This window comes from Chiloscyllium plagiosum, unplaced genomic scaffold, assembly GCF_037043375.1.
Source record: "Chiloscyllium plagiosum isolate Xiang-an unplaced genomic scaffold, Cpla_swu_hap1 HiC_scaffold_25, whole genome shotgun sequence".
Taxonomy (NCBI): Eukaryota; Metazoa; Chordata; class Chondrichthyes; order Orectolobiformes; family Hemiscylliidae; genus Chiloscyllium; species Chiloscyllium plagiosum.
This window is the reverse complement of record NW_028270163.1, coordinates 12,160,863-12,184,680: the sequence shown is the minus strand read 5'-3', so window position 1 is coordinate 12,184,680 and position 23,818 is coordinate 12,160,863. Positions and strand designations below refer to the sequence as shown.

The following is a 23,818-nucleotide window of genomic DNA, read 5'->3' as shown; positions in this document are numbered from 1 at the left end:
ATTGTTTATTCCTTACCGCCTCCCCCCACACTATCTGTAAATGAGTATCTGTAAAGGATATTTGAAGGAAATCATTTAATATTTATTTTTGTTGTTTAGAAGATCTTTTCAAATTGTCTTATATATTTCATTTTTTCTTTATTTTGTTTAAGAAACTTTATATTATTTTGTTAAAACTACATGAGCACCTTGTTTGTGAACAGACCTGCATTCTAACTAAGTTGACCAACAAAAAAGTAAAACTAATGGTCTATCATTATATAAGCCCTTCCTGAAGAAGAGCTTATGCCTGAAACGTCGATTCTCCTGCTCCTCGGATGCTGCCTGACCTGCTGTGTTTTTTCCAGCATCACATTTTTCAACTAATGGTCCAACAAGCCAGGTTTCATTCTAGAAACTGACTTGTTCAGTATTATTGTCAGCTGGGATCATACCAATGCCCTGCCACCTCTATGATGTGTGCACATATATCAGGATTCCTCTGCTCCTGAACCCCCCTATTTTAAATGTGCACCTTCTGAATTCTCCCACCAAAGTAATGATATAAAACTTGCTTACCTTTCATCTACACTTGCCTGTTCATTCCAAGGTTCTCTTGAAATTGATCACTATCATTCCTGACAGTTCACAATTCTTCCAAGTGTTGTGTTATCCTGCAGTGTTCATGTTATGTCCTCTCCACAATAGTTCAACTCTATTCCCTCATTAAGTTTTGTTCACCATTACTTTTTATTTCCTGTCACTCATCCAGTTTGCTGACCAACTGGCCCTATTATTCAATAGGCTTCAGCTTTGTTGGTAAGGTGAATTTTATCAAATACCTGTCGGAAGTTCATATCCATCACATCACCCGCATTAATCCCAGCAAACCTCTCTTTTACCTCATCAAAGTCTCAATCAGAAACAAAAATAGAAATTGCTGGAAAAGCTCATCAGGTTTGGCAGCATCCATGGAAAGAAATCAGAGTTAATGTTTCAGGTCAAGTGACCTTTCCTCAGAACTGATGGCAGCTAGGAAAATATTGGTTTATATCCAGAAGATAGGGTGAGGGAGGGGGTAAGGAATAAACGATAGGTGGGGATAGAGTGCAAAGAGAGAGAAGAGCAGTTAGACAGACAAAGGAGTGGATAACAATCAGGATAGGAGAGTGAATAGCTGGTAATGGGGATTGTTAGTGACTAACAATGGTGGTGTGTAATAGCAGGCTATGTGATAACAAGACCTGCTGTGTGGGTGTTGGGGTCAGGAGAACTCAAGCCCTAAAGTTATTGAACTCGATATTGAGTCCAGAAAGCTGCAGGGTTCCCATGTGAAAAATGAGATGCTGTTCTTCCAGCTTGCACTGAACTCCACTGGAGCACTACAACATGTCTGAGAAGGTGATGTTGGCTAGAGAACAGGGTCGTGTGTTAAAGTGGCAGGCATATGCCCTTCCTGAAGACGGGCTTATGCCCGAAACGTCAATTCTCCTGTTCCTTTGATGCTGCCTGACCTGCTGCGCTTTTCCAGCAACACATTTTTAAGAAGTGGCAGGTAACAAAGTTCAGGGTCTTTTTAGCAAACAGAATGCAAGTCTCCTGCGAAATGGTCGTCCAGTCTACGCTTTGTTCCCCACATTGTGAGTAGCAAATGCAGTAGACTAGATTGTGTGAGGTGCGGATAAAGCACTGCTTCGCCTAGAAGGTATGTTTGGGCCCTGGATACTGAGGAGGGAGGAAGCAAACAAACCGATGTTACACCTTCTGCGTTTGCAGTGAAAGGTACCATGAGGGTGTGGCCAGGAGTGAGGGGAGGTGGGGGGATGTTGGGAGTGAAAGAAGAGTGGAGCATGGTGAACCAGAGGGAACAGTCCCGCGGAAGGCTGACAAGGTTGGCATCTCACTGGAGATAGTGGAAATCACATCTAATGACCCACTGCCACTCCTAGACATGCCCACCTTGTGGTTAACCTAATCAATCAGATTAGGTTAACCACAATTTACCTTTAATACATTTGTGCGGCTTTTCATTAATTTGGGTAAATTGTCTCTAATAATGTTAATTTTATCTCAGATTTTCTCATGACCGAGGTTAATTTGACTGGTCTGTGTAGATTACTCACATTGTGGAAACAGGCCCTTTGGCCCAACAAGTCCACTCCGAAGAGCAACCCACCCAGACCCATTCCCCTACATTTACCCCTTCACCTAACACTATGGGCAATTTAGCATATCCAATTTACCTAACCTGCACATCTTTGGACTGCACATCTTTGAACTAGAGGACATAGGTTTAGGGTGAGATGGGAAAGATATAAAAGAGACCTAAGGGGCAACTTTTTCACGCAGAGGGTGGTACGTGTATGGAATGAGCTGCCAGAGGATGTGGTGGAGGCTGGTACAATTGCAACATTTAAGAGGCATTTGGATGGGTATATGAATAGGAAGGGTTTGGAGGGATATGGGCCGGGTGCTGGAAGGTGGGACCAGATTGGGATGGGATATCTGGCTGGCATGGACCAAAGGGTCTGTTTCCATGCTGTACATCTCTATGAGAGGAAACCCACACAGACATAGGGAGAATGTGCAAGCTCCACACAGACAGTTGCCCGAGGCGGGAATTGAACGTAGCTCTCTGGTGCTGTGAGGCAGCGGTGCTAACCACTGTGCCACCGTGCCACCCAGTTTATTGCTGGATTTATTCTTACATCCCTTTTGAACAAGGGCTTGACATTTGTTCTCCAGTCCTCTAGTTTTTTTCTACTCTAGACTTCCTTATTCGATTGCACTAGTAGCTCCTCAGGAAATTTCAATTGAAATGAAAATGGTGATGAGATGTGTCAAGGTGGTTATTTAACCTAAAAGATTGATTATGATTGGTTGGGATTTTCATTTCTGAGCCATAGTTAATGGATGATAACAAATGCCAGATTAGTGAGGAAGGGTCCGAGACATTGTGATTCCCATCTTTGCTGTCTTGCTTTGCACACGTGGATTGGGCACCTGGACAAGTTATGGAATTAGATTAGATTACAGTGTGGAAACAGGCCCTTCGGCCCAACAAGTCCACACCGACCCGCCGAAGCGCAACCCACCCATACCCCTACATTTACCCCTTACCTAACACTACGGGCAATTTAGCATGGCCAATTCACCTGACCTGCACATCTTTGGACTGTGGGAGGAAACCGGAGCACCCGGAGGAAACCCAGTCAGACACGGGGAGAACGTGCAAACTCCACACAGTCAGTCGCTTGAGGCGGGAATTGAACCCGGGTCTCCGGTGCTGTGAGGCAGCAGTGCTAACCACTGTGCCACCGTGCCGCCCAACCGTGGTGCAGCTAACTACAAACAGTGCTCTGGTTTAAATCACTGTTGCTGGAGATAACAAATAATGAGACAAAATTGGAGCAGGGAATGAAAAGAAAAATTCTGAAAAGGATGATGTTGGAAAGAGAAAGCTGTATGCAAGAATATATATTCATCAATACACAGGCTATTAGCTGGAAAACCATGCAAAGAGATGAAACATAAAACTAATTGGCAGTATTCTTTGGGAAAATCTGTATCAGTATGTGAAGCTGCTGAGGACTCTTTAAGAATAAGAAAACTGCAGCAAAAAGACTCAATTCCCCAGTCTCCCAAACACTGCTGCATTACCTCCCATGTTCATTGCTGATATGTTCATGAGAAGTGTAGTCGAGCAACCTCCTTGAACTGCTGCAATCCATTTAGTTTGTCTAGAAGCACAGGGGTTTTGACCCGGCAACACTGAGGAAATGGCAATCTATTTCCAAATCAGAATGAAGAGTGGTTTGGAGCTTCAACTTGTGGATTTGCCATATTTTTGAATGTTTTATTAGTTTTGTTTATCTCAGTACAATGCAGAGTCAACGCTCCAAATCCAAACAAATTATTTACAGACTGTAAACATCATAATAATTTAAGAATTTTTACTCGACATGTGGTCTTTCTAGAATTTTCTCTTTGTGTGTAGAGTCAGTTAGATCCTTGTGGGCGATGGTGAGGACTGCAGATGCTGGAGATTAGAGTCAATAGTGTAGTGCTGGAAAAGCACAGCAGGTCAGGCAGCATCTGAGGAGCAGGAGGATTGACATTTCGGGAAAAAACCCTTCATCAGGAATTATTTCCCTGTAACCCCACCTGCAGGCTTTGGCAATCAAGCACAATTATATGTATCAGTGAACAGACTAGCCTAATTAATACAGATAAACTACCACTGAACACTACGTCTCCCCTCTGACAATAAAATAAAGCAAAGTAGGAGAAAACAGAAAAGGAAAAATGGATCTATAAAAAGGGATTGAGGGAGAGGAAGAGTATGAAACAAGAAAAAAGTGGTAAAAGCAGCAAGAGAAAGAAGATACAAGGAAGGGGAGGAAAGAGGAAGGAATTAGTAGAGAGAGAGCGAGACGAAGGGGTGGAGGACAAAGACAGACAAGGAAATGGCAAGGAAGGCAAAAAGGAAAGTAATAAGCTCAAACTTTTTTATTGCTTGCATTTTGATTTCACTGTGATTTCTGGAAGCCAATTGCATCCATCTCAATATGCAGTGATGCCAACTCTGACATACAGTATCAGGAGTTGCATATTAATTTAATAGACATGTGTTCCACAATATAGAATGTTTTTCCCTTGGCACCTCAATGAAATCACACTGATACGCTTCTGAATTGCAAATTAATCAAGCGTGAGACATGAACTTGCTTTTGAGAAGAACTGAGGTATCAAGACGTGAACAGGATCCCAAGTTCAGGATTGATATGATTGATCTCTTACTTGGGCACTTCAAGCTTCCCTTTGGGAATCAAAAATATCGCCAACACTGTCTTAGAGAATCACGACAGTGATGATACTGTTTTGTTAGTTATTTCTGTGAGATGGTAGTTCCAAACAAGAATTGAATGCAAAGTCAATGCTTAGTATCTTACTATTTCTATGTCTGCAGCGACATTGAAGGTACCTGTACAGGTAAGTTTTCAACCTGTCCAACAGATGGTGCTGTTCTAGGACTCAACACCTAAACTGAGCAATAGCTTCTTCCGGTTCATGATTGTGAATTGGAAAAATTAACGCAAGTAAATCATTCACCATACAATATTGGGGACTGTTGTTGCACTAAAAGTAACAGAATTAAAGAATAAGTAATACAGGAGGGAACATGAAAGTAACAAATGTCATTGAACAAGGAGATCTGTTTGTGGTGAAGAAGGGGTTTGGTAAGATGATATGATTTATCATAAGAAAGCTTGTTAAGCCTGATGCCTATTTTCTTGCTGCTAGAAGTTATTTAACTTCTTATATTTACAAGATGTCTATCTAGCACCCTTTGTTCAGATATATCTTTTACTTCATTGATACCTTCACGTCCATAGAAATAGGTCCAACCATGTTCAGCTGCTCCTTCATTGAACCTCCCTCCATCAGGCAATGGCAATTTCCAACTAAACAGAATCCAACCATTGTCATTTGATGGTCAATGACATTATGATCATTGCATCCTCACACTACCAACTCTACCAACACCCTTAAGAGTTGCCATTGACCAGAAACTGAACTTGGTCAGCAATATAAATACTGTGGCTACAAAAGCAAGTCAAAGGCTGGAAATTCTGGTGTTAGTAACTCACCTCCTGGCTCCTTAAAACTACCTACAAGGCGCAAGTCAGGAGTGTGATGTAATAATCCTGCACTAATCCTGTCAGGGTATGTTGCGATAGAGTCATAGAATGCCAACAGTGTGCAAGTTGGTCATTCAGTGCATTGAGCCCACATTGACCTTTTGAAGAGCAGTCCAACTAGACCTACCCCTTTACCCTATAACCCTGTGTTTCCAGTGGCTAATTCACCTTGCCTACACATCTTCTGTTCTGTTGCTGTGGCTGGGTCAAAATCCTGGTATTCCACTCCTTACATCATTCCAGAAATCTCTACATTGCACATACCGGAAAGGCCCAAAGATGACAACCCCCCCCCAGCAGTTTCTCCAGGCCAGTTACGGGTGGGAAATAAACACTGGCCCTGGCTGCAATGCAGTCACAAACTGAAAAATCCATTTGAGACAGATGTTTGAAGATCCAGAGCAAGATCAAAACCTGAGACATTGAAAGGTTAGTCTCTGATCTCCATGCATTAGAACACTGCGAGGAAACTATAAAATGAATAAATACATTAAAGAATTAATTTAGAATGAAACTTGAGACTTGCAAACCTCAAGAAGTATGACACATTCCCATCAATGCAAAACAAACTCAACTGCGCATTCGCCGAAGTATCAGTATCATTTGGGAGATCGGACACAATGTGACTCTAATGCACTAAAACAAGAGATGTGATGACAGTTATAGCAAATAGTCCCACACCACTTGCTGTTTCCATTTGATTTTGCGTTTGATGTTTATCCATCGATATCTCTGAAACACAGATTATCTGTGCCCAGGAACTTTGAAAGAGAAGCGGCCACATTTACAGAGGCAAATACCAACAGATAGAGAACACCCATTAATTTGCCACAATCCATCACAAATCTGACCATGAACATAAAATGGTTTATTTAAACATTTTGAATGCTATTTTTCTGCCAGCATGTTCAGTTTTTTGCAGGGAGGGAGTACACAGCCCTGATAAATCAATTAGACTCTTCATCCTATGCTCATCGTTTTGAGTGCTGCTGGAGAGAGTCATTTTTGTTCTTCAACAGTTTATTCAAAACATTTGTAATTGATCTTTACCCTAACAACTCAAATTCTCCAGTGTCCAAATTCATCAAAGTCTGGAATCCCTTTATTGAAACTCTTGAATCATTAGAAGCATCATTACAGAGTGAAGAGTTGATGAATGATAGGCAGAACAAGTAATTGGTTGTGAATTGTATTGGCCTAAAGATGTGTAACTTTATTTATTTATTTATTATCACATACATTTTGTTACAAAATACAGTGAAAAGTGTCATACAGTGTCGGATCTCCGCACCGTCTTAAAATACAGAAAAATAAACTATATTAAATAGAAAATTCTACGCAAAAGCAGAAAACTAACGACTAAAGCAAAAGTGTTCATGTTTACAGTCTTTCTTGTTAAGTGCTCCACTATGGGCCATAGGCCTGGTGGCCTGGCATGAATCCCCATCGACCCGTCACCGCTGGAAAAACAATCGCCGCTCTTCGACGCCATCTTGCCTCCATCGATGCCTGCTCACCACTGAGTCCTCCCTGAACCAGGCCACTGCTGATGGGTACCGCGCTGACCCAAACCCATCTCCCCGGCAACAACCATGAGTTGGCACATGTCCAACACAGAAGCACTGGGCTCACTTTGAGTCCGCACTGGGCCCACTCATGCCATTGCTGAAACCGAGTTCTTCAATGAGGGGTAAGTTCAAGAAAAAGACAAAAAAAGAAGAAAAGAAATGAAAAGAAAGTGAATGAAGTGATCAAGCTGTGGGATCAGGAGCCATATTACTCCACCATCTTACCAAAAGCCCATGGATACCTCTAATTAATATTGGTCTGTGTCCCACCACCTTTTTTTTAAATTCGGTTGACACAATTGACCTTGCACTTATGCAGGCAGTGCCTCTAATAGTTTGAAATAAGGTATACTCTAAAACATACATTCCCGTTGTCTTTGGAAGTCCCACTGCACTGACTGCAAGGGAATTGCCTTAGAAGTTTAAACTTCTGATGGGCAATTATCCCCATACTCCTCAGAACCATTTCCAACTCTGACTTAGATGTGAAGACTTTCTAGGTTCCCATCTCACTTACTGGATAGTTACCCATGAAATATGGGAAGCATTGAAATTGGTTCCAACTCCTGGGTAGCTATGATACTGAGTGTCCACTGGAATAGGCCCCACCTGATCTTCTGACTACTGTATCAAAATCCTGGCTATCCCCCTGTCTTCATGTGAGTAACCCTTGACCTTCCAACTACCATCCCAACCAGTCCCCAACCCCAACCAGACCCAACTCCTCTCTACCCCCTTCCCCTCGACCTGACACCACTGCATCTATTTTTGCTGACTCGCACAACCCAACTTAATGCTGACTTACCTACCAACCTAACATCTCACACCCTAACTAGCACTATACCCCTTACATCCCTGGCACTCTATCCCTTACTCAGCTGGTACTCATCCCCTTACTTGGTACCCATTCCCTTACTCACCTGGCCCTCTACCCCTTATTCACCTGGCACCCTACCCCTGACTCACCTGGCACTCTACACTTTCAATCACTTGTCATCCTACTCCCTCACACACCTACCATCCTACTCCCCTCATCCAGTAAACACTTAGCTTCTGTCAGTAGATTGTTAAAGAGGCTTTGGGACCTTTGAACTATGTTTACTTACTGGAATACAGCACTAGTGCTGTAAAAGATGTTTGTATTCAATGGAGATTTTCCTTGTTGCTCCCTTCAAGGAATGCTATACTGCATCTTATGTTGGAAATCTGGTCCATAAAAACTAGTAAAGTAAATAGATCGTGTTTTCCCTTAGCTGCATTCTGACCTGTTTGTAAAATCTGGGCATCAGATTTCAATCTTATTTGTTAAGATGTGAGCAAGATATTGATGCTCCCATATTCTCCAATGAATGAAACATTTGCCAGTGAAAGAAAAAGTCTACATATCTGTCCAAAGAGTTTGAATGCAACTGGACACCATGTGAGGTGTAATCAGGAGTATTGTCCATAGAATGGAGTTATGAATTGGTCAACGCTTTGTTAACTAAGTCCAGATGGGCAACAATAGGGGCCTGGTGTTGGTTGAGGTGAAAATTAGTCAGTGTTTCTTTTGTTTGGTGGTTATTTTGTGCCGCTCTTGGGGAAACTTTGCAAGTGTGGTTTGTGAGGTCAGGACTGCAATATATTCTTGTTGTCATGGTGAGCTGGCTATTGCTGCTTCAAGGTCAATGGACTGGATTTTCAATTCAGTATCATAATCTCATTGTCCAGATATTTACTGGGTCTTGACCCAGACCCCCTGCCTACATGGGTCACATGGCAGTATCTTTAAATGCAGATCCCTAGTTAGCAGGACCTGACTCTGGAGTGCAATTCTGAAAGGCAGTTGGCAGCCATGGATAGCCATCGTCTTGCTCAATCAAGGCAGTAGGAGTGAGAGGGTCAGCTGTCCCAAAACATGGACAAGCGGCCAAATGATCATCATAGTGGTGGCGAATTCGATCTTTTTTCCACAAAAATTTGCTCAGGACAAATATTGCACAACAGATCCTTGCATTTTGCCTAAATATGACTCTGGTGGAGGAATGTGGTGTTAATGAACTCCAACTACTCCATGCAATTACCCAAATGACTAGTTATTTCTTTTTAGTATTACAATCAATGATAAAACAAACTTCCCAGGTTCTTAAAATTAATTTAAAATAACATATTTACTGTAAACAGACCTGATTCTCCCTCTTTTTAACATCTAAACTATAATCTGGAACAATGGGTGGCACGGTGGCTCAGTGGTTAGCACTGCTGCCTCACAGCGCCAAGGACCCAGGTTCAATTCCCACCTTGAGCAACTGTCTGTGTGGAGTTTGCACATTCTCCCCGTGTCTGTGTGGGTTTCCTCTGGGTGCTCCAGTTTCCTCCCACAGTCCAAAGATGTGCAGGTCAGGTGAATTGACCATGCTAAATTGCCCGTAGTGTTAGGTAAAGGAGTAAATGTAGAGGAATGGGTCTGGGTGGGTTGCTCTTCGGAGGATCGGTGTGGACTTATTGGGCCGAAGGGCTTGTTTCAACACTGTAGGGAATCTAATCTATTTCCCATTAATCTTACAGGTACACTCCCATAATAAAGAACAGGACAATTCTGCAGATATTTTTTCTTAAGCAAAAGAGTTAAAACAACACCTGTGAGCCAAAGGCCTGGAAATAAATAATAAAATGCGATAATTTCTCATGCCCGCTGAATTACTGACAGCTGTAGACTGATGATAAATGTTCAAAGCTGATTCTAACAATTGAGTTGTTGTGAGTTAATCACAGCCCACAACTTCAGGTTCTATCAGGTATAGAAAATAAAAGCTTTTTGGTAACATATTCCTGGGGCATTTTCTCAATAACAGAATTTCAGGGGAGAGATTGTAGCTGTGGGATGTCACCTTTTCTCACTGATTGCTGGGTCCGCAAAACAGAATTCCAGTGTGAGAGAACATTGTCCGCTTAAAGCCATGCTTTATTTTAGTAATTGTTGGAATTAGTTAATGTTTCTTAACTTTGTGAACTTTTAGTTTGCATAGTTACTCCAAAGTCAGCTAATTTCCACTAAAAACACGTGTGGCATACGGCACATTGTAAAATTTTGGCTTCAAGTTCCAGGAAAAGTCATGGCACAACACTTACCAATCTGAAAACTATCTGAACAGCACAAAATTTTCCAGTATTTCCCAGAAAGTCTCTTAATATAAATATGCATTCCCAACAACCTAACAACGTTGTCGTGGATCAGAGTTAGAGCATAAGACGTAGGAGCAGATGTAGGCCATTCACCCCAGCATTCACTTAAATAATGGCTGATCTCATAATCCTTAACTCACTTTCCTGCCTTTGACCCATAACCCTTGATTCCCTTACTGATTAAAAATCTGTCGATCTCAGGCTTGAGTATACTTAACAACGCAGCTTCAACAGCCCTCTGTGGTAAACAATTCCATACATTCATTATTCCTGACAGAGGGAATTCCTCCTTATCTCTGCACTAAAGGTGCAATCCATTAATCTGAGATTATGCCTCTGGTTCTCCACTTTCACACATGGGGACACCCTTTCCATATCTACCCTGACAATTCCCTGATGAATCACAGGTTACAATAAGGTCACCTCTTATTCTTCTAAATTCCAATGAATACAGGGCCAACCTACTCAACCTCTCCTCATATAACAGTCCCTCCATACCTATTAGCAACCTTCTCTGCTTCCCCTTTATTTATTCTGCTTGTTACTTCCTTAACTCAGCTTGATCATATTGTGTTTTTCTAAATGCTCTGCTGTTACATCCTTTAAAATAGGCTCGAACATTTCCCAACGTTTGATCTTACCACCCTGTAATTTGGAAGCCTCTTTCTGGCCCTCAACAGCCTGTGAGTAAACACCCCCAAGGCACTTACTGAGCAGCTAATTGCAGTTAATCACCCAACTCTAGCTGCTCTTTGAAAATAGCAAGATGCCCTGGAGCATCAAAACACGGGAACCCTGTTACGGAATGTGATTCTCAAAATACACCTCCACCAGCCCTTTCCAATTAAAAATCAATCCCAGGATGATAACTTGGATATGTTGCATAAGAATCAAACCCTAGTCACTTTTAAGACAAGCAGAGGATAAGTGTTTGAATGAGCTCTTTGTTAATATGGAGACAGTTGGGAGAAATTTTATATATATATATTTATATATATATATATATATACTGAACACGATCTATAAACACACTCCTTCGAAACTATACACCGATGTATGCAGCCAGAAATAAGCGGATCCATATTTGCATGCACACACACATAGGGTTGATATGCATCACACACTCAAATAAAGCCTCATACATACATGCAGGTACTTTTGCACACTCCTGTATATTGTAATGGGCAGACACACGGGTAATGGATGCACTTACAGCACCAACCAATTTACTGATGTCAGGTGGTGACCATCTCTCCCATGAATGAAACAAACATTTCTCACACAATGATTTCTCAGAAACCATGTCAGATAATAAAGTTGAACCCATCAGTATTAAGTACTTCACAGTCAGAGCCTTCACCTGTATTAAAGGTTGCTCCTATGTGTAAAGCATCCAGATAGTAACCTGACTTCATTTCCATGGAAACCATTCTGCTAAGTGCTTAATCATAGGGGTGATTTTCAGCTAAGTGCATCTTCACTTATTTCCCATCTACGCACACATTGAACTTGTGATTCCAATCTCTTTCATCCGACTTCTAATTTTAAGACTTGAAGAATTACCATGAATTTACTTGCCCAGCCCCCTCCCCCTCACCCCCCAATCACGGGAGGCTGCCAAAGTGATAGATCTGACCATCGCTAAGTACAAACCATATTAAAGACTAACCTCGTTCAGCCAAAACCTTGGGCTCCCAATCAGAGAGGGCAGGAACAGAAGAATTCACAGGAGCTGGTCCTGTTTCTAACTTGGGCTCCCAGCTCCACCACAGAGCCCCTGGCCCAAGCGCAACAAGGTTTGCATCTCAGTTACTGTGTCCCATCTTCTAGGCTCACATCCCTTGGGCTTTGGAAGTGAGAAAGAGCTTGTTACGCATTGAAACCGAATGCAAAGAAATGGGGAAGGGAAAATCAACAAAAAATAACTGACAGGAAAGGAAAATCATGATGAAGGAAAAGGAATATGATCATATATTTACTTTTTAGTTGAAGTGGTGTTTACATCAATTCCATAGAATGAACATCACCGCAAAAAAACTACACAATATAAAGCCAGTATACAGTAACTTGAAAGTGTATGCATTTACTAAAATGGATTTCAATGTCACAGTGAGTGACCTGAGAACTGATGAATCCCAGGGAGACTACCATTTCCCTGAAGTTGCTGACAGCTGAGGTTTCACTGCTTGAAAAAAAAACTTGCATTTCTACAACAATAGACACAGGAAGTGTCACAAGCATTCAGTGGGTTAGACAGGTCTTGTGGAGAGGGAAATAAATAATTTTTACTTGCGATAAAAGTGGGAGAGACCCAAGAGGCCTGGTCACATGCAGTAAAGCCAGTGTTTGCTCATGTGTTACCCACTCCAATTTTCCTATCAGACCAACAGATCTACGTCAGATGCCATATCACTTGCCCTTCACTCCTCCTTAGAACATCTTGACACCAAGAACAGCTAGGTAAGAATCCTACTCATTGACTACAGTTCAGCCCTCAACACTATTATCCCCTCGAGACTGATTACTAAACTTAGTGATCTCAGACTAAGCCCCACTCTCTGCAACTGGATCCTCAGTTTTCTGGCCCACAGGCCACAATCAGTGAAGATTGGGGACGATATTTCATCCTCACTAACATTCAACACTGGAGTCCCAGAGGGGTGCATACTCAGCCCCCTACTGTATTCACTGTATACCCATGACTGCATTGCCAAATACCAGACTAATGCCATTTACAGGTTCACTGATGACACCGCCATAGTCGGTCGAATCTCAGATGGCGATGAAACAGACTACAGATGGGAGATGGAAGACCTGGAAAAATGGTGCACTGAGAACAAGCTAGCTCTCAATGACGGCAAAATCAAGGAACTCATTGTTGACTTTTGGCCGGATGTCTCATGCCCCCCTACACTTGAACAGCACAAAGGTGGAACAAGTGGAGAGTGTCAAGCTTCTGGGACTCTTTGACTCTTCATGTGGATGCACTGGTTACAAAGGCCCAACAATGTCTCTTCTTCCTCAGACAGCTGAGGAAATTTGGCATGACAGCAAATACCCTTGCCAACTTTTATAGGTGTGCCATCGAGAGCATTCTGTCTGGATGTATCACTACCTGGTATGGCAACTGTACCATTCAAGATCGGAGACGGTTACAGAGAGTGGTGAACTCGGCCGAGACAATCACAAAGGCCAAACTCCCATCTATAGAATCCATCTACCAGGGCCGCTGTCAAGGAAAGGCCACCAGCATTCTTAAAGATTCATCCCACCCTGGCAATGATTTCCTACAACCTCTACCATTGGGGAGAAGGTACAGAAGCCTGAACACACACACCAACCGGTTTTGTAACAGTTTCTGCCCTACTGTTGTTAGAATACTCAGTGGTCTCACAAACCCTTAACATTCGCCTGTACCTGTGTTTTTGTTTTTGCTGCTGTTTACCTGTTATTTACTATCTATGCTACTTAACTCTGTGATCTGCCTGTATTGCTCGCAAGACAAAGCTTTTCACTGTGCCTCAGTACACGTGACAATAAATTCAATTCAATTCCATTCAATGTGCTATCACCTTAAGTAATTATTGACTTTTGGCTCTAGGAAGTTGCTGGTCCAGAAGTAAGGGACAGACAAGAGAGCAATTCAGATGATGGGATCAAGGTCAGAAATCTCAGGGCCTAGTGCGGCTCTGGCCTGGGCCTCTTGACCCCATACCTTCCTTAGCAAAACAGCCCTGCTCCTGTCTTGAGCACTGAACCCCACAAACACAATGGCCCTTAGAACCCTGGGCTTCAGTTCTTAGGCACTGTCCTGTCCTGGCTGAAAGGAGTAATGGAGGGGACTAGGAGAGAGAATTGGACGTCTGGAGGTTGTGGGTAGGATCTAATTCCCAACCCTAGAGAGGCCTCTGATCCTAAAGTGAGGTTTATACAGGGGGGAGGCTCAGATGAGAGGTTTGAGGGAATGAGGTTCAAGCAGTCCTGTGATTACACTTGTCTCATTCTTTCTAAAATCTTTTTATCTATTGTTAGATATAGATCTTAGCACTTAGGATAAGGGGAGAAAGCAGGAGTTGGATGATCAGCCACGACTGAATAAAATGGTGGAGCAGTCTTTTAGGTCACATCCTGTCTGTGCACTCATAGCCATCCCACAATTCCATGCAAGGGAATCAATGGGTTCCGGAAATCACTGCAAAATACAAAGCTCACAGGCCAGAGCAACTCGCCTACTTCTAATAGCCTACTCCTGCTCCTTTTTTTTTACATTTCTATGTAAAGACATACCGTCCTTGCTGTAGTTTTTGAATATCCTGAGGCCCTGGAATTAGGCCTCTTGTCTCCTGGAGTCGATTGGCTGCCCACACTGTACTTCAGTAAAACACAGGTATTGGACCCAGTTTTCCAATGCTTTTTGGAATGCTTGCCCATATACATCTGGAAACCCACTCACAAACCCAGGTTAAGATTATTCTCGGGCCAATAAGCTTTCATCGAAACTAGAAGGAGTTGGAGACAATATTCTCGGATTTGTTGCTCCTTCGGCTAGATTATTCAAGCAGAATTTGACTGAAGCTAGCTGGAAGGAACTGCTATTTAATTTCTGTCAGAGGTTCAACTCGCAGGTTAGGAGATTGGCATCAACCTTGGCTCAAACACCAAAAAGCAGGTTTCTGTTGATTTCTGTCAGAGAAACATTCAGAGATTGTTTTGGGCTTTTAATGTAATACCACCCAATGCAAACACAGACCTGAATATATGACACACTGATTAGCTAAGGTACTTCCAACGCCAAATACAAAATAATCATTTCATCCCTAGCCTAGGAGAATTCATTTCGACTTAGAATAAGCTGCTCCATTGGCATTTTTATCAAGTGAGTGTCTGCTGCGTTTGCTTGTCTGTCCCAAACATTGCGCATCAAAAACATAATTGTGTCACCAAGGACTATCTGATCAAAACTGCAGCTCCACTTGAACTATCTGCTATCAATGTGCACTATTGCCATTAAGAAGTACAGAGATATTTATTCTGAACGTTTTTCAAAGTGATGAGGGCTGACCTCCTGACCATCTGGGCTGCTGACCAGCCTGGTATGAAGTGCCTGATGAAAAATGTCAACTGATGTCTTTGGAACAGAGCAATTTGGTGCATTAATAGGGCTGGTAATTTAGCACCAGGTAATGCATGGATGGAATTCAGACAATCTCATTACTAACCCCGGGTGACTGTCCACAGGCATAAATCCATGCAGCTCTCACTATTAACCCTGGGAGGTCAGACATGACCTGAATTCAGTTCACTACCTGCATTAATCCCAGGGACTCTACTTGGATTGAGCCCAGGCTTACTATTACGTTTTCTAATGATTGCTGATAGATTGCGTTCAATCATACGTATTACAATTGATAGTTTTCCGTTTTAAACCTTGAGAGTCATACACAATGTAAGAGATTATTTTTTCATTCACTTGTAGGATGTGGGTATTGCTGGCTGGGCCAGCATTTACTGCCTGTTCTCAGTTGTCCTTGAGAAGGTGGTCATGAGCTGTCTTCTTTATCCATAACAGTCCATGTGTTGTAGTTTGAACTGATATGCTGTTAGGGAGGAAATTCTGGGATTTGACCCAGCAACACTGAAGGAATATTTCCAAGTCAGGATGGAGAGTGGCTTGGAGGGGAACTTGCTGATGGTCCTGTTCCAATGTATCTGCTGCCCTTGTCCTTCTGGATGGAAGTAATCTTGGGCTTGGAAGATGCTGTCCAAGGATTGATTTGCTGCATCTTGGACGTATTGCACACTGCAGCTGGAGGGAGTAGATGCTTATGGATGAGATTAGATCCCCTACAGTGTGGAAACAGGCCTTTTAGCCCAACCAGTCCCCACTGACCCTCCGAAGAGCAACGCACCCAGACCCATTTTCCTCTGACTAGTGTACCGAACACTATGGGCAACTTAACATGGCCAATTCACCTGACCTGCACATCTTTGGACTGTCGGAGGAAACTGGAGCACTCGGAGGAAACCCCCCAGACAAGGGGAGAATGTGCAAACTCCACACAGACAGTTGCCCGAGGTTGGAATCGAACATGGAACCCTGGTGCTGTGAGGCAGCAGTGCTAACCACTGAGCCACCGTGCCGCCCATTGTGGTAGCACTCAAGTGGGCTGCTTTGTCTTGAATGATGTCAAACTCCTTTGAGTGTTGTCGGATTGCACCTGTCCATGTAAGTGTGGAGTCTTCTATAACACTTTTGACTGGTGTCTTGTAGATGGTGGACAGGTTTTGGGGAGTCAGGAGGTGAGTTACTTGCTGCAGGATCCCCAGCATCTGACCTGCTTTCATAGCTAGCCACTATACTTAGTAAAACAAAATCTCTTTTATGGAGCAACTTTCACAAGGCCTGGACATCATAAAGCACCGTGCTGACAATTCAATATGTTTTAAGAGTAGAGGAGTGCAATTGTATATTAAAAAGAACAGCAGGTTCTTAGCAGAGGTAGGAATGCAGGTACTTGAACAAACAGCTCGGCCAACCACCCAACCCAAACTTTAGGTCCGCTACATGGATGACATCTTTGTCATCACTAAATGAAACAAATTAGAAGAAACCTTCAAGACCATCAATAATATAGGAAAACAACCACATATGGACCAAATATTGAACTACAGACGCAATCATCCTAACACCCACAAACAAAGTTGCATTGGAACATTATTTCAATAAGCCATCACACACTGCAGCACAGAGGAACAATGAAGAGCAGAGGAAAATCATCTATACAGTGCATTCAAAAAGAACAGATACCCAATGAACACAGTCCACCGATTTCTCAGCAACAAACCCAAACAAGCAGACACAATATGACCAGAAACCCTAGCCACTCTCCCCTACATCCCAGAAATGACTGCCAATCTGCTCAGACCTCTTGGCATCATGGTAGCCCACAAACCCACCAACACACTAAAGCAGCAAGGAGAAAGTGAGTTCTGCACATGCTGGAGGTTAGAGTTAAGAGTGTGGTGCTGGAAAAGCACAGCAGGTCTGGCAGCAGGCTTTTGCGTGAAACGTCGATTTTCCTGCTCCTCGGATGCTGCTGACCTGCTGTGCTTTTCCAGCACCACACTCTCGACACTAAAACAACAGCGAATGAACTTGAAAGACCTTATATAGACAAAAAGCAAAACTAATGTCATTTACAAAATACTTTGCAAGAACTGTAACAAACACTACATTAGACAAACAGGCTGAAAACAAGCCACCAGGATACATGAACATCAACTAGCCACAAAAAGACATGACCAACTCTCACTAGTATCTTTACCTACTGATGAAGGACACCACTTCAATTGGGACAACACATCTATCCTGGGACAAGCCAAACAGAGACACGGAATTCCTAGAAGCATGGCATTCCAACTGGAACTCTATCAACAAACACATTGACTTGGATCCTATTTATCACACCCTGAGAAAAAAAACAAGAAATGGCATCACCAACCCAAGGAAACCTAAACACACAAATAGAAAGTGAGCCATACCACCAGTGCTTCATCCGGAGGCTCATTGATGATGTTACCTAGTATTGTGACAAAATGTCTGAAAATGAATCTTCCAGCTCAATGAGCAAACTTACATCCAGAACCTCAACCTGAGCTACAAATCTTCTCAAAACTCGCTAAGTATAAGCCAATTTGTGCAAAGGATATCAAATAGGTTAGATTAGATTATATTACAGTGTGGAAACAGGCCCTTCGGCCCAACAAGTCCACACCGACCCGCCGAAGCGAAACCCACCCATACCCCTACATTTACCCCTTACCTAACACTATGGGCAATTTAGTATGGCCAATTCACCTGGCCCTGCACATCTTTGGACTGTGGAAGGAAACCAGAGCACCCGGAGGAAACCCACGCAGACACGGGGAGGACGTGCAAACTCCACACAGTCAGTCGCCTGAGGCGGGAATTGAACCCGGGTCTCTGGCGCTGTGAGGCAGCAGTGCTAACCACTGTGCCACCGTGATGGCCCGAAAAGCCCTTGCTGTTAGCGATTTAGGCAAATGTATAAATGGGGACTCAGACATTAGGCAGAACTCCTCTCCTCTGAAACAGGATGATATGAAACCTCTCAAGAAGAATTAACATCTTACCCGAAAGATAGTGCTCCAGCAGTACTCTATCACGTTTTAGCCTAGATTATGGTGCTCAAGTGCCTGGAGTGGGACTATAAACTAATAATGTTTGACCTCTACATGAAAGTGCTACTAACTGAGCTACAGCAACCACCAGTCTGAGAAATAACACAGCGAATAATGTCAAATGTTAATGCAGTTGAGATTATCTACAGTGGTTCCAACTTTATGATAAAGCCTCCCTAAATTGGACAGAAACTTCTCTCATCCACAAATGTGTAGTTAAATGCTGAAAATGAAGCTTCTTGGCTGATTTGCCCTACTCCTTTACAAACTTCACGACAGCAATACCTCAATTAGGCTTTTCATAATCACATGACACTGTGAGGTTGGAGCACTTCCTCACTAGATGAACTTGAGAAGTTAGGACTTGTTCATTCAAGGATAACTGACTGTGGACTGATAAATTAAATCTTAGTTATTACCAAGTGAATTTTAAGTTGGGAAATTTGGGGTGTCCATCTCTCTTTAAATTTCAGATTTTCAAGGTATTCTGGTTTACAACCTTCGATCAGTTTGGTGGCCTTCCAGTGAAACTCAATAAAAGCAAGTAAATATTATGCTTTCCTCGCCATGTGACCTTTGTGAGTTTAGAACCCCATTCCAAATATGACAGGGAGTCATGTTGATATGTTGTTGAGCACCTTCTGAGGATGATACAGTCAGGTTCTTTGTGTTGAATGACCCATTCCATTTGGTGGAAGCATTTTGGATTGGGAAGGGCATTGACTGTTTGAATTAACAGTCTGAATGTTTCTTTCGTTCCCTTTGGAGATGGGGAGAAGCTCAAATCCATAAAAGAATTCAGGTGAACCTCAGATAACATCATCTGCAGACTTTAATGTCCAGTTCTAAAATGTAAAAGAAAAGTGCAAGTGCAGAATGTAATGAGAGTTTGACTGTGGTGGTAGGCTTTTTCGGTAAGTAAATAGTATTTTACTTCCAACTGGAAGTATAAACATAACTGTCTTTTAGTATCTTATTTACACAGTCCTTTAGTACTGTAGCATTTCCTCCCTGATGCGTGGCAATGTCAGTCTGGGTTAATTAGATTGTGTTCTGTATCTGAAGTGAGATTGAAAATCTATAACCTCAGAGGCGCGAGGGCTATCCCTGAGCCACAACTGACACTATATATGTTGCTTTTAGCATGGCAATGTGATCAAAGGAGCTTCCCAGAGGCACAGTGTAAAAATTAACATAGCAGGGACAGGATTTTCTCCAAATGGAAAAGATTATAGCAATTGAGAAGGAACCTAGCTTGAGGAAGGTTTTTCAACACAATCACAAATGAGTTTTGTATAGTCTAGATTTATGAGTAGCTGCTCCATTCTTGTGTATTTTTATGTTTCATCCAAAACATTTGAGAGCTTCTATTATTCAATTGTGATTTAACCTTTTCCACAGCAACAGATCATGCCCTCTCAGGGAACAGTCAGGCAGCTTGAACATATTTATTTTCCTGTCAGAAATCTTCATTCCCCTGTCTTGTATCTTTGTCTCTCTTTTTCTATCTCTTCACAAGCTATCAGTTGCCTCTTGCTTTCTGTCTCTGAAGACAGCTCTCAGTATTAGTTCTGAGAGACTGCATTAGAAGTGAGCTCCGATAAGCTCACCGCTCCTCTGAGGTTTATGCATGAACTGATATCTGACATCAGTCAAGTGCAACATTGGACAATCAGATGGATTCAGGCACCTCTCCCATACAAACCCAGACAAGCTGATGGGAACTTAATCTGGACATCTGCAAGCATAAACAGGTCAAACACGCATAGCGCAATCTAGGCAGCATCAGCATTAACTCAGAGGCACCATAAATGAATTGAATCTTGGCATCCATCAGTAATAATACTGGGAGATCACACATGCATTGGATTTATTTAGTTCTCAATATTATGAGATCACATTTGGATTGAATCCAGGCATCTGCCAACATTAACAGTGGGATAACACATATGCAGACTGCATTCACACAGTCATCTAACTCTGTGAAGTAACAGATGATTGAAATTCAGACAGTCCTGCCGGTAAGACATTTGTTTCTGAGAAGATTTGGATGCACCTGCTATAGACAGAAAATACTCTACTGTAATATTAAAGCTAGATGAACACCATGCCTTACTATATTTTGAAGTTCAAAATTTACAGTATATTTTACAACTGGACACAAAAGGTTGCACCCTAATTTGTTTTGTGAATTTAAACCACTCCCCTCACTCAAGAGTGAACGAGGACAAGAGTCCCGACTGGGAAGGATCAATGTCCTTTCCTGAACTCAATCTAAAAGAGGGTTATCAAAATGAATAGGTCATTTGGGAAAAAAAAAACAGACATTGACTGCCTCAAAGTCTCAAGAGATCGAACAACAATCTGCAAAGTTGAAATCAACATAAATGCCACCTTCCTTTTACAGAAAGGAGTTTGTATTTGCACAAGTCACAAAATGATTGGCACTTTTGTTGTTTGCTTTTATAATCAGCGAGAAGCTGATTGCAGATTAAGTCTTACCAAAATCCATCAAATTAGCTGCAAGTATTCCATACACTTAAGATAGTTAACAACAGTAACCTGAAAGGAGGATATTGCACGATGGAGAAAGATTGTCATACTCTCCCACCCCAAACTTGTTCCCATTAAAGTTTGCTTGAGAGCCAACCTCATAAAAGTTTAACTGAAGGAGCCTTCATAGCTTGTTGAGAGTTCTTTAATTTACAAAAACCTTACATCAGCTTCAAAGCATCGATGTTATTTGAGAAACCTGATCCGCTGCATGAAAGCAGAAGACTATAGGTCAATGACTGGTTTAACCATTGTATCAAGATGCCATGTTTACCTGTAATCAATCTGTGCATTCATGAGTGTACATCTGGGAATAAGTATGTGAGCTGTCACATTTTAACTTTACAGTAAGTCTATGAGAATAAATAGCATTAATGTCCTTTCAAGAAGGAAATTGCCATCCTTACCTGGTCGGGCCTACGTGTGGCTTCAGACCCACAGCAATGTGGTTGACTCTCAACTGCCGTCAGGACAATTAGGGATGGGCAATAAATGCTGGCCCAGCTAGCGATGCCCTCATCCTGTGAATGGATAAATAAAAATTGTTTTCAATTCACAAAAGTTTGCTACTGACAATTTAATTCACTTGGTAAGAACACACAACAGTCTAAATGTACTGATCATGGGGAAGTGTGGGGAATGCATAAATTCTATCCATTGACATAAAAATAATTAGTACCAATTGTGTTTTGGTGTTGCTGACCACACAATATTCTTATGATTTGGTGTTGCAGGTCTCTTGGGAATGGTTGCCCACATGATGTATACGACTGTGTTTCAAATGACCGTCAACCTTGGCCCCGAAGACTGGCGGCCGCAGACCTGGGATTATGGGTGGTCTTACTGGTAAGTGACATTGTCCAAACTGTACAAAAGATTCCAACTAAAATCCATCTTCAGCACCATGGTGTGTGGCTGACAGTCAGCTGTTATATTGCATAACAGATATGACACAAAAACAAGCCATATGACCCGAATAGTTCATGCTTGTTTTTTCCATGCTTCACACAAGCCTCCACTACTCCTTTGAACTGAGTAATCTTCCTTTCTCATTTGTGTCTATCTGGCTTTCCCTTAAATGTATCTACACCATTAATCTCAACTATTATTTATTGTCACGAGTTTCACATTCTAATCACTCTCTGTGCTAAGTGGAGCATTTTCATGTTGTACATTGCGCAAGTAAATTCCATTATTCCATTCATTAATAATGTGGATATCTTAACACATGGAAAATGCATTGAAAACAATAAATGCTTCTCAGTCTGTCTTGAATACTATGCATGTTTTGAGATCAAAAGTCCCATGACAGCTTCAGAAGAGTATACAATTCCAATATTTCAAAGAGATCCGTACAAATGCTCATTGTTTCAGTGACTTATAAATGAAAGAAAGTGATAACTCTCAGTAAGATTGATGGGAGTCAGGGAGGAGTTAATGGGAGAAGGTATTGAGTCTGGAACAGAGTGTGTCAGCTGACTAGGGAACAAAAAAACACAAGAGATAGGAGCCTAAGTAGAACATTTAGCCCATCAAACCTGCTCCACAATTCAAAATAATCATGCCTGATATTAGACTTCAACTCCTCTTTATGCTCAATTCATTCCTCTCTGCCCATCGTGTGTCATGCCATTTAGATTCAATCCTAATATGCATTCCATCTTTCAACTGTTCTAAAAATTGACTCCTAATTGTATACACCCTGCCTGTTACTGAGCATTTTTACTCATTACATACCCATAGTAGTTATTGCTTAATATTTCATGAGACCATAGATATGTGAACAGGTGTAATCTATATCAACCACTGGGCCTGCTCTGCCATTCCGAGATCATCCTGGTCTTCATGGCTATAACCGCATTTTATTGTCCATTTCCCAAGACCCATGGACCCTCTTACCTATTATTTACCATGCCTATTATGCCCCCTCAGCCAACATCGAAGTCCATATAGATCACATCACTCTGCCCTCATCAATTTTCTTTGCTACTTCCTCAAAAAAATTCAATCAAGTTTGTGAGACATGATTTTCCATGCACAAAACCATGTTGACTATCCCTAATCAGTCTTTGCCTTTCCAAATACATGTACATCCTGCCCCTCAGGATTCCCTCCAACAACTTGCCCACCACTGACCTCAGGCTCACCTGTCTATAGTTCCCTGGCTTGTTCTTACCATCTTTCTTAAACTGTGGCACCATGCTAGCCAACCTCCAGTCTTCCAGCACCTCACCTGGGACTATCAATGATACAAGTCTCTCAGTAAGAGGCCCAGCAATCACTTCCCTAACTTCCCACAGAGTTCTAGGCTACACCTGATCAAGTCGTGGGGATTTATCCACTTTTATCCAGCACTTCCTCCTCTGTAATATGGACATTTTTCAAGATGTCATCTACGTCCCTACATTCTATATCTTCCATCTTCTTTTTCACAGTAAATACTGATGCAAATACTCGTTTCGTATCTCCCCCATCTCTTGCGGCTCCACACAAAGGCCGCTTTGCTAATCTTTGAGAGGCCCTATTTTCTCCCTCATTACCCTTTTGTCCTTAATGTATTTGTAAAAACCCTTTGGATTCTCCTTAACTGTGTTTGACAAAGCTATCACATGTCCCCTTTTTGCCATCCTGATTTCCCTCTTAAGTATA

The 23,818-nt window shown here is 42.1% G+C and overlaps 1 protein-coding gene across 2 annotated transcripts in view; it reads left to right on the top strand.

Annotated features, from left to right (window-relative positions):
* gsg1l2b (gsg1-like 2b) overlaps positions 1-23,818 on the top strand; it is a 154,867-nt gene that overhangs the window by 117,650 nt on the left and 13,399 nt on the right. For both annotated transcript variants that reach the window (XM_043714421.2, XM_043714420.2), the window contains exon 4: positions 21,904-22,015. In XM_043714421.2, coding sequence (XP_043570356.2) covers positions 21,904-22,015 — 112 coding nt within the window. The remainder of the gene's footprint in view (positions 1-21,903; positions 22,016-23,818) is intronic.